The sequence below is a fragment of the Telmatherina bonti genome (genome assembly GCF_933228915.1).
Source record: "Telmatherina bonti genome assembly, chromosome: 10".
Taxonomy (NCBI): domain Eukaryota; kingdom Metazoa; phylum Chordata; class Actinopteri; order Atheriniformes; family Telmatherinidae; genus Telmatherina; species Telmatherina bonti.
This window is the reverse complement of record NC_136628.1, coordinates 16,798,277-16,810,542: the sequence shown is the minus strand read 5'-3', so window position 1 is coordinate 16,810,542 and position 12,266 is coordinate 16,798,277. Positions and strand designations below refer to the sequence as shown.

At 36.7% G+C, this 12,266-nt stretch overlaps 1 protein-coding gene across 2 annotated transcripts in view; it reads left to right on the top strand.

Moving 5' to 3' along the window:
- The window catches only part of aff4 (AF4/FMR2 family, member 4), a 29,016-nt gene extending 19,080 nt beyond the window's left edge, over positions 1-9,936 (top strand). For both annotated transcript variants that reach the window (XM_079247789.1, XM_079247788.1), the window contains exons 13-21: positions 350-584; positions 991-1,082; positions 1,523-1,586; positions 2,176-2,312; positions 2,596-2,667; positions 2,889-2,982; positions 3,140-3,183; positions 3,412-3,629; positions 6,418-9,936. In XM_079247789.1, coding sequence (XP_079103915.1) covers positions 350-584; positions 991-1,082; positions 1,523-1,586; positions 2,176-2,312; positions 2,596-2,667; positions 2,889-2,982; positions 3,140-3,183; positions 3,412-3,629; positions 6,418-6,545 — 1,084 coding nt within the window. In that variant the 3' untranslated portion in view covers positions 6,546-9,936. The remainder of the gene's footprint in view (positions 1-349; positions 585-990; positions 1,083-1,522; positions 1,587-2,175; positions 2,313-2,595; positions 2,668-2,888; positions 2,983-3,139; positions 3,184-3,411; positions 3,630-6,417) is intronic.
- The last annotated feature ends 2,330 nt before the right edge of the window (positions 9,937-12,266 follow it).

Here is a 12,266-nt window from a genome sequence, read left to right as displayed (position 1 = left end):
TTTTCTGAGTAATGATTAGCACATCGTTGGCTTTTTAGGCACAAAAGCAGTTTTTCATTTCACTGAGGGAAAACAAAGCTTTCCCAGATGTCTTAACAACTCACAACATAAACCCAGTGGCCTCTGTGGAAAATTGTAAAGCCAAAGCACAAGAGGTTGTTAATTACACCACAGCCTCTTCAAGCTGCACCTGTTAACCTTCATTCTAAGGCTCTGCTATGTTCTTTGTTGTGGATTATTCAGATTGTTAATATTTAATCTTTCAGTGATAATATTTTTATCTTAAGAGAAAAGATCAATTTAAATGATGAAGTATGTGTTTAATGCCCTTGTGATCGATATCCCACAGGTCTAAGAGGTCTTTGGAGAAGAAAGAGGAGTCTGTCCCATCTCCCTCCATGTCTGGGCTTCAGCGGACACCAAAGGCAGAGCATCTGAGTCGGAAGAGGACAGTCAGTCAGTCCTCCACGTCTCTGTCAAGCGGGACTGGAAGTGGGAAAGAGGGGAGCCGCAGCACAAAGGGCAGCTCCACCTCCAAGCGTGGGAAAGTAGATGACAAGGGATGCAGCACACGCGATGGCAAGGTGGGTGCAAGTAACCCTGATGGCAGACTGAATACCAAGCAAGCGCTGTGCATGCTGAGAAGTGACTGCACTCATTCATGTTTTCACGTTGGTTTCCTTAAAGAGCTAAAATGTTAAAGTGACTTGTTCTTGTAGTCTCTACAAGATCAGTGATTTGTGGGAGTTTACCTACTTTTCCATCATCGCTCTGTGGATCAGGGTGCGCTTTCAAGAAATAACCAAATCAAGTTTTCGTCCTGTTTTTGTAGCTGAATTTTATTGCTCTATTTTAGGTCTGTTTTTAGATTTAGAGAAACATTTACAGAACGTAGTAAATTTGCTCGCGATTTCAGTCTTCACTCTATTTTTTATTTATTTATTTATTTATTCTTCTTACTAAAATCTGTCTTTCTTGCCGTCTCCCCAGGAGAAATCCTCAAAGAGCTGTGATAACCAGCTGGCTGTGCCGCCTCTCTCGACTGACGGTTCCAAAAGATCCAAGCTTGTGTTTGAGGACAGGTAAGAGGAGCTCTTTCCACTGTGGATAACCCCACAGCGGGACACTAAAAAGAACTGCAGTGGGGATCTAGAGTTGCCTTTGATGCACGAAGCTGTAGGAGGTTGGGAAGGTCATGAATAGATGTGGCTGCATGCCAGAAAGATTATGTAAATTTCCATTTTAAAAGGCTCGCTGCTGGGACTCTGTGTCCTTTTCATGCTGATGTAAAGAAACATTGAACTGCTTCTTTTTCTTTGTCCTTTGTTTCAAGTTTTTGATTTGACTTGGAAGAAGACATGCTTAACAAGTTTAAAGAGTGATGATTGTGTTTAGAGGATATTTATGTAAATGTAAAAGCTGAGCCTTGTCGGTGGACTGTAATGTTTCTGGTAAAGTGGCTTTTATCTGTGGTTTAGAGAAGTAAGCAAATTGATTTGACCTGCAAATAATTTTGTTTCAGGGTTCATTCAGCCGACCACTACTTACAGGAAGCCAAGAAATTAAAGCACAATGCAGATGCACTGGTAAGAGCAACACGTAGCCGGTGTAAAAGATGTTTCTGTGTCAGTTTGCATTGAGTTGGTAAAAAGACTGGACTGTTTTATGTGAAACAACAAACTAGTTTTAATGCTGGTGCATTTGTTGCATTGATTTGGGATTTTTGCCAAAACTCTGTCATAAGAGCCTGTTTTCCCGCATCTTTGCTCTTAGTTTTTTATTTAACCTTATGCTTTTGTTAGTTGTCACTGTAAGATAAACACCTATTAACCTCTGGCTGTATTTAACTGCTTGCCTTGTATGCTTAAGTATTTAATGACTAAATGTGAAACCAATATCACAAACTATAACTGTCGGATTATAATGCTAGTTATACAAATAAACATTATAATCCAATACATTTCATCTTAAACAGAAAATTATCACTTATTATGAAACTTATATTTTAGCCTTGAGCCATGTGCCAAAGCCTAAGCTGCATTTAAGGTGTGATTGTAATCCTGTTTCACTTATCTTGAAACCAAAAACCTTGTCAATTTATTGCCATTTGAAGCATTTTAGCCTAGCAGCTATGTAAAAGTGAAGGAGAAATAGTCATGCTGTTTCTTTTTACAGGTGGATCGTTTTGACAAGGCAGTTTTCTACCTGGATGCTGTGGTGTCATTCATCGAATGTGGCAACGCTCTGGAGAAAAGTGCCCAGGAAGCCAAGTCACCCTTCCCAATGTATGCTGAAACGGTGGAGCTTATCAAGTAAGGACAAACATGAATGCACCCGATCACTGTCACAGAAATCAAATTTAACAAGAAATTAGCAGATTTTTTACACATTAAGCGTGTCAGTAGGACTAGAGTATTGTTAGCAGTTCCAGTGCATTCTGGATAATTAAGCAGTCATGTTGTGACATGGAAGAAGGTCGTTGTGTAATGCTGCTTTTACTAGATAAGCAGTTTGTGAAAATGTAATCATTACCTAACAAAATGAGTTGTTTTAATAACTTGGGTGAACTTTGGTTCTGCCTCTGTCTGCCTTCAGATACACTATGAAGTTAAAAAGCTACATGGCTCCAGATGCCACTTCAGCAGACAAAAGGCTTGCTGTGCTTTGGTAAGTACGCTGACTGACACCACGTGATTGTGCTCTGTTTGATGTGGTAGAGCTGTTTTGTCCTTAACCTCCTACAGCAGTCATACGTGGCTATTGCTAAACCAGACTGTTTGTTTTAAAGAGTTTTGTTTTGTTTTTGGTTTTTTTCCTGCCAAACATATCTGGTCTTTACTGTTTTCTTTTGCAATATCCTGATCAATATTATCGCTCTCTCTTTCTAGCCTCCGATGCCAGTCTCTCCTCTATCTGCGGTTGTTCAAGTTAAGGAAAGATAGCGCTCTAAAGTACTCAAAAACACTCACTGAACACTTAAAGGTACTTTTATTGAGTAAAATCTGAAATTAAAGTCTTCAAACTTAATGTGAAGTGAAGGGGGAAAAAGAAGATCAATGTGTGCAGTTGTCATCTGTGAATGTGCTGCTTGTTTCCTCTCAGTGTGCATAATGTGTGTTTCCCTGATGTTGTCTGACAGAATTCTCTGAGTAACACCCAGGCTCCCTCTCCTGGAATGGGAAAGTAAGTCTTCTTTTGTTGTTTGAAGAGTGAAAGCCAGTCTGTAGTTAAGGAATGTTTTATGTTGAGGAATAATATGACAAAGTAGTGTGATTAATACAAAGTTAAGAACCTCTTTAAGTACATTTCCCACCATATTAACACAAAATGTCTTCTTTTTTTTCTGTACCTTGTAACATTTTGCACACATTAAACCCATAACCGTGTCCGTTGATGTATTTCCACAAACAGCAAGGCAGCAGGAATGCCCTCTCCGGTGTCGCCCAAGCTGTCACCAGGCACAGGAGGTGGCTATTCATCGGTCAGCAGCACCACCAACGCCAGCTCGTCTGTGACTATACCTCAGCGTATCCACCAGATGGCTGCCAGCTACGTTCAGGTCACCTCCAACTTCCTGTATGCCACAGAGATCTGGGATCAGACGGAGCAACTGTCCAAGGAGCAGAAAGGTAAAATAACTGGCAGAGAGATGACTCCTCCAGATGTTTATGACTCATCACTTTATTTTTCCTTTCACCTAGAGTTAAAATCTGTGCTGAAATTCAGATTGGATGAATTAAACATTTTGCAACCATGTCTGTTGCAACTGCAGCATTTTCACTGAGTTTAAAACAGTTTCCACTCTGGTAAACTCTTTAGGCAGATATGTAAACTAGGGCTGGGCGATATATTGAATATACTCGATATATTGTTGCTAGTCCCCTGTGCGAATATAGAAAATGCCTATATTCGTCATATTCGAGTATCCTGTTGTCACGCAGTTGTTTTTAGCTGTGGGCGGGGTTTTCTCCCTCCTCCTCGACTCTGCACCGCTTTGCACAGAGAGTTAAAGCAAACGCACCTAGTTACATACATAACGTGAGCTACGTGCTACGTCATGAGAGGCAGCTTGTAGCCACTTTCTCGCTAAATTTGGCGACTTTTTGTGAAAAGCGACTAGCGACAAATCTAGCAACTTTTACAGGAGTTATTGGAGACTTTCCTGCTGTTTTGGCGACTGACTTTAAAGCGCATATTGTAAAGTTATTGTCAGAACGAGAGTCTCTCCCCGTCCTAAAGCACTCAGTCGCTCCGACTGCAGCTGCAGCCAGTCAGAGGAGCAGAGAGGACACCTGCACGACTCCACCTACAGTCACAATGAACAGCCAAATCCGCCACTGATCCCGCTCTGGATTACAGAGTGGGATGTAAATTGCAAAGTTTTTCACGTCACACAAAAATAATTCATTATATTTGATTACATTCACAACCTGTCACTTACACAATTAAAAACTGGCTGAAGCCATTTATTGGAGACGATACGAGGACATTTTGCCTGTATTATAAGACTGATTTCTACGCTAAACTCTGCGATTAAAAAAAAAAAAAAAAAAATACACGACAACTCAAAATCGTATCCATAAAGCAAAGCCTTATAATAGTTCATCATTTGAAAAGTCCCCCCCTAGAGCACATATTTTCATACGTTGCATTTATTACATCATGCAAAGTCACTTTATTTTGTTTTAAAATGACATGTTTCTACCACTGCTTTAACTGTTCAATAAATGCGGTTTTGATCAGTTTGCTTCCTTACAATTTCATCCTTTTGGCATGAATGTTTAAAATCGGCATATCTTAATGCAGTATGAACAATTATGTTTTAATGGAGACACAAAATAATCTTACTGATGTGATTGTAAGAACCAAAGCATTAATTCAAGGCTAAGGTAAATATCAAGATATATATCGTATATCGTGACATGGCATAAAAATATCGGGATATTATTAAAAGGTCATATTGCCCAGCCCTAATGTAAACAGAACAATGCTTGATTTTGAAATGAGCATGTGCAGCTTGTCTCTTTTTCTAGTTTCTAGAGATTTCTAGTTTCTTCTGGGAGAGAAACTAAAAAAAATCTCTACAACATGACACTCACTTTGCAACAAGTCTTTTTAAGGATCAATAATTCATCACATGTCTTGTATTTGAGAGTTTTGACCATGTTTCACCCTTGTATGCAATGCGCTTACTCAGGATGCACCAATACCAGTATCGGCTCAATATCAAGTGTGTGTACTTGTACTTGGTATAAATAAAAGTGTACTGATACCACAACCGATACCACACTGGTTAAGCTAGCGCAGTTGTGTTTGACATACTTTGGACATGTTTTAAAAGAAATAAATGCCTTGAATGTTAAAATGTGACATTTTTTGTTACACTCAAACAGTGATCCTCACTGTTAACTCAACAAGAGCCCCGCACTCAATATATTAAGACAAGACGAGAGCCGCCACCCCATAAAAGAAGCCTTCCCACGCTACGTGTCCTGCTACGTTGCCAAATCAGTGACATTCAGCTTTTTAGCAAGGAATAGTTATCCTATATATTACACGGAGTAATGACATTCTTATGCAACAGTATACGGTGAAAATACAATAATGCCTCTGGATTGTGGGTGTTTCTTTTTCAATATATATTCTGAGCTACCGACGGAGCAGCTCTTTGGAGGAGTTTGGTGCAGCTGAAATCAGCCAAAACTGGCAACTCTGACAGGGTCAGTTCGGGTCGTTACGACAGCAAAGTTTCTTCAAGGAGCCTGCAGCTCTTGTTTGTGGAGAGAACTGCACCGTTGAGGATCATTATGTCTTGTTTAGAAAGCATTTCAGAAAGCCAGTGGCTGCTTCACAAGCCGCAAGTCAAGAGTCAGTGATACGCATGCAATGAGGAACACTACACTAAAAGCTAGATCTTTGTTTCAAAACCCCACGTGTATTTAGATCAAATTTGCCAAATCAAAATAAAACTTGTTGAAATTTTTAGCTCTGTAATATTATATTTGTATTGGTGAGATAACTTCAGAAAGGATGGGTAATTTATTAAAACCTAATAAAATCTTACACAATTATAACAGCAATAATAACCATTTACATAATAATGTTCACATGAACAGATTTGGTATCGGCAGATATTCAAATTTAAGATATCGGTATCTGATCGGAACTGCCAATCCCTAGTGTTTATATCAACTTTATATGGAGTAAATGGTCTAATAAAAAAAACATAAACAAAAAAATCTCAGAGATGCACCAAGAACACTGAATAAGCCAGAAGTTGCCTCTTCTTAAATAATATTTTAACATCTAAAGCAGTTTATCATTTGACTGGAACTTTTTTCTTATTAACAGTATTCCAAGTGTGACTTTCTGATAATTGATAGTTCAGTAAATAACTAGTCGTCTTTGATTTTCCAGACTTCTTCTCAGAGTTGGACAAAGTGATGGGTCCTCTGATCTTCAACACCAGCAGCATGACAGAACTGGTGCGTTACACCCGACAGGGGCTCCACTGGCTGCGTCTGGATGCTAAACCTGTTCCCTAACGAGGACCAGCTGCCTGCATGCTGCTTCACCCCCCCACACCTGAGCCTTTCCTTCTTAGCAGCCTGTGCTCAAACACACACATGCACACACCCTCAAAGCAAACAAACACAGCAGTCACATACTTTACGCACACACACATACACAAACCTCTGGTCCTCCATGTATGCTTACATGTGATGAACTCCTCAGACATATCTCCAACACTGTGTCCATTTTCTGCACCAGCTTGCCAAAAACACTGAGCAACTAAGGACAATGTCCCACCTTCGCCTGCACCACACAGGGAGACGCATCCAAACTGCAATGGAAAGAGCTTCTAGCCTAGCTTCATGTATTGGCATTCTAAAAATCTTGAAAGGCCATGTTTTTAATCATTCTGGCATAAAAATGCTGGGTGAATTCTGATATGAATACACTAAAACTGGGGTTTGGTTTGTAGGCTACTTTGGCTTTGAACTTTTTATTTAACTTTGTTTCACCAAAGTACCTCCCAGTAACACCAAAGGTGCTTTAAAATGAAGGTTTCTCTTTATCATTTTCGTGCCTTGTATGTGAGCTACAGGAAAACGGTCACCAATAATATCTTGATAAATTATTTTTCTTTGCTTTTTTTTTTTTTTTTTTAATTTATTTTTTGCTTTTATATAGCAACAGTTATCATATATATTTAATCATTTAGCAGTTACTGGAAGCTGGCATTGCAGTTTCAAATCCCTCTCAACTTCTCTTAAAACAAAGATAGTGTTGATCATCCCTTAATAAAGCTACCATGTGGATTTACCTCTCTTCGAAGTCTCAGAGATCTCAGATGATGCCCGCACGAAGGGCTATTCTGCACAGCGGATTTATACTTCCGACACAAATTATTTATAAATTTTATTTTAGAAGTTATGTTGATCATTGCATTTGTTTTTAACATTAAAATTTGATTTAGAATTTTATTAGCCTTCTTTCAAAGGAAATCTAGATGAGTTTTTCTGGTTTTAAACATTGCTTTACCCCCTTTATTGTCCAGCAGGGGTGATGAGTCTCCTGGCCTTAATGTGAGATTTTCGCCTTTTTAAAGCTTTAGGACTCAGCCACTATTCAATGTTTTCACACTGTGTATACATTGTTCTAGAAATTTCCTCAAGCAAGTGTCTTCTCCACACAGTGTTATTCTTTTCTTGATCACTTTTGTCAATAGTATATTTTTCTAAGGAACAGCAGGGACTGTCATGAGTATTGAAGATTGTGTCCACATTTACTTTGCAGTTATTTACGTTGCAGTATCACAAAAAAGCTGGGCCAGAGTTTCCTCTAATTTGGCTTAATGAAGCAAATTTTATGTAATTATTGTTTAGAGAAATGAACTTGTCGGTGTTGGAGATTAGCAGTGTTGCATTTATATGACAGAGTTTTAAACCTATAAGAAATATATTGACCGATTATAGATTCTATTTATATAAGAAGCAGTTTCTGCTTTGTTTTTCTGTCTTCTAACCAAGCAAATGCAAAATTCAAGATTGCAACAGGGGTTAATAAAAAGAAATATTTGTAATGTAATTATTCCAATTTAACTTTAAAGCTGAAATCATGTTTGTCTTACCAGAAAGTAGATAGTAAATAAGATGGAGTTGCATCGAGTTAACAGCTGCTTTCCAGATACGGTGGTCAGAAGAACTGTCCTTGTTAAATATTACTAACCTATGTCTTACCAGAATATGCTGGACATAGATGCGAAGCCTGGACTGAATAGTTTTTGCATCAAGCGTTTTAACTGGACAATAAAGTAACAAAAAGTTTAGGACGTAACTTAAACTTTCTGGTTCTTTCTTGTGTACACACCATAAATACAAATCAATGTTCAGACTATTTTTTCCTGATTCTTGCATTTTTGTTTTTCTTTAACTGGCTCCCTGGCTTTTATTTCAAGAGGGGAGACTGTTATTTTTTTCTGACACTTGGAGAAGATGAAGTATTATTTTAATCTATGCAGTTTTTTTTATTGACAAAGTTATTTGTTTCCGTAAAGGGAAAAAAAAAAAACATTTTTAGGCTTGGGATGATCTCATTTCCTCCTCCATTTTATTTTCTGCCTCAGTGAGAAACCTGTTTAGCCTTCAGCTTTTGCTACTTTGTGTACTTGTTTTAGTATACAATTGTGTATATAGATCTTTTTTTCTCTTTATTAAATAATCAAAAAAGATGGCTTGAAGCCATTTTGTACTTTGAAGCTGGAGGCAGCTTTTCTCATACAAATTCCTCTGTGGGTTTTGCCAGCCCAGTCAATGTCTTCATACACTGGTACACTTTGTAAGTTGATGTCAGCACCTCGTGTTCCCTGTCAAGTATAAAAGGAAAAAAAAAATTAGCATTAGAAAAATTTTTAACGGTTTGCTACTCACAACTTATTTATTTTTCTGCCCCTTTGCTTTATTTTCCTTTTTTCTATTTAGCCTTTTTAAGAGCACCATTTTATGAAATAGGATTATGTAAATGTATTGGGAATTGTTCATGATGAGATTTCATTGTAAGTAGTAATTAATATTAATTCTAACTTGAACGAATCCAGGGTAAGATAAGTTTTTTGACATTCATTAGGACGATGTTAACACTTGCATGTTTCTATTTAAATACAATTGTATAAATTGTAAATATAACATTTCTTTAGGGGTGAATTTCTACTACAGGTTGACATTTTTATTAAATTTTAAAAACATGCTGTAAATATATTGTGAGATACTTTATGCACATTTTCTCCTCCATCTGGGCTTTTTTGTCCTCTTCCTCCCCTAAGTTGTTACAGACAACATCTCTCTCACTGTATATCAAGATGACTTCTCAGTCCTTTTCTTATGTGCTTGTATACTTTTGTCTTCTTCTGTCTCATAGTATCATGGTTGCCACATAATCATTAATGTCTCTTAATCCAAGTGCGAATATTTTGTCCTCTGTATTTGATATGGAGCTGTGTATTTCATTAAGTGTATATTGTTGAGATCATGAGATGGATGGATGGATGGCATGCACAGTCTGTTGTCTGTCTCTTCCTTGGAGACGTGTATTTACTATGTGTCCCTTTTTGAACAATTGGTCCAATTTGTCTTTTGAAACAGAGGTATTTCTCCACACTTCAGAACAGTTGTAGCAGTTTATACAGTATGTTGTATAACACCTTTTTCTAAACGTCATCTCCAAAGTGAGACCGGCAGCATACACTATGTACAATAATCTAAATTGGACTAGTTTTCAGAGATGATAGAGATACTATATATGATGGATGCAATATGATTCAAGGTACTCATCGAGTTTGATCTTCAAACTTAGGTTATGTAATTTAAAGGCATTCTTGTGAAGTGAGTATTAATTGTGACTAATGAGAGTCTGTCCTGAATATTCTTTGTATTTTGCCGTATTGAGAATAAAATATATATGAATATGTTTAAGGGAGTGTTGCTTATTTTTTGTTTTCATGACAATTTTACAAAACTGCTGCATATTACATTTCTGACAGAAGATGTAAATGTATAGGACTTAGTTTAAAAAAAAAAAAACAAAAAAAAACAACTCTATATGGAATATTTAATTGAAACACAGCAAAACCCAGACTGCAATTTTTTTTTAACCTTTTTTTTTTTTCCCTCAAACAGAATTTAAGTAACCATCTAATTATGATGTTCAAAAATGGACAAATCGCCAAAAAAAAAAAAAAAAAAGCTTGAATACTAAAGAATTAGTGAAAATTAAAACATCTATTAGATCTGTAAGCTGATATGTAAATATAAACCGCTTAATTTGCACTAGCTGCATAAACTTGATTATTTATACAATGTAAAAAATAGCATATTGTGAATATAAACCTGCAATCAAACTGGTACCATATTTAGCAGTTAGCATTTACAATAAATGGCTCCAGCAGGTATTAGGTACCATTATATGTACTTAAGTAATGCAATTGTAAGCATCATTGTTGCTAGTTCAGTGGACCAATCTAAAGGGAAAAAAAAGACACAATCCTGGATATAGAATCAGATGCATTGTGAGAGATAAATGTAGCTATTAAGGTAAATTAAACAGTTCAACTTCTGGAATGTGAATACTCCCTACTTAACTTTGCTGAGGTGCATTTTGTGCATAAACTTAAACCTTAGTCTGTGCGTTTCTCAGTGACAAAATTGCCACCAAGTGGTCATAAGTTGCTATTGTCATTCAGTTCATTTGTGCTTAGTTACCACTGAACTAGATTGTTTCATTTGCTGTGATTATGGCTGGCAGGGGAGCCATTTATTAAAATGAACAATGTAATAGTCACAACTTTGACAGGGCAGGAGCATGGATTGAAAAATAGGTGTGTGTTTCACAGTCTCAACAGGGATATTTTAAGGCTTCCCAAAGCTTAACAGTTAATCATAATTAAGTAAGGTTTAAAGATTGGACTGATGGTATAAAAATAGAGAAAAATGTAAGACAAAGGAAGAAATATTTATTACCTTTGACAAAAAAAAAAAATAGCAGTTTTCAAGGAAAACTGATCCTGTATTAAATATAGTTATGTCACATTTTATGTGCCTAAAAGCTCCATTTTAAAATGTGTTCAGATTGAGGTTTATTGTAACATCATGACAGGATAACATGATTAGCCCTGTTTACATTTAGTTCAGAACATTGTGAATTATTCAAATAATTTTGCCTCACTTATGTTTATTAAAGCGTTCTGTTAATCTTTTGTGCATGCAACCACAAAACTATTCAAAGTAGTTTATGTAGCTTTGCATTGCAGAGCTTCTTACAAACGATAAGCTCCTTTCAATCCACAATGTGCTGCCCTAAAACTTTAACTCCTCTGTAGACTAAAGTTTTTGCCATTCATTACCACATCTCAAACATCACTTTTCTTATTTTTCATGGCTGCTTTATTTTAAAAATCAGTTTTACTTTCCACTGTGGATGAGACAAAACATCCAGAAAGCACATACATGCAGCTTGTGGTCGTTTTGTGCCTCTGTTAGGCCCCTTTGCCAGAAATTACAAATCATTTTCTTTCTAGGATTCTCTTTTTTATGTCTAATCTACTATTAAAATTTAGAAATTATGTTTTTTTTTTCTTACTGATCTGATCATATAATTGTCTCTTTTTAACTCTTTTTGGCAATTTTTTCTGTACTTTTCAGCATTTCTTCGGGGTTGTTTTACAGCGTTCATTGGTATTCTGTCATCTCTCTGTAGGTGTTTGGATTTTCTATTTAAAAGTCAATTAAAAAAAACATTTTCATATAGCCTCTGTAGGATCTTTGTAATATTTTGGTACAGTAATCTGTCTTTTTTTTTTTTTTGGATATTCCGTAACAACTTGGTTCTTTATTGCCATTTAAATCTTTTCTGACAATTTGGTGGCTCTACTTAGAGCTTCGTTATCTGCCAATTTGTGTATTTTTCTTTTATATATTTCAAGTTTACAACCTGCCTTCCCCCTCCGACTCAATGGTCGTCTGTTATCACTATATGTAAACACTTTGGATATTTACTGCCTGAACTCGACTGATATTTCTCCTTTGTTGTTTTCAATAACACACAAAATCTCTCACTTATCACTTTTAGCTCCTCTACATCCTCTCGGTGAACTTACGATAATCAAAACAATATGGGGGGAAATTCTTGTTTTCACTGTTCCGCCATTAAAATGAATTGACCAATAAGATGTCGGGCTTATCAGACTGCCCGCCTCCCGCAGCATCTGA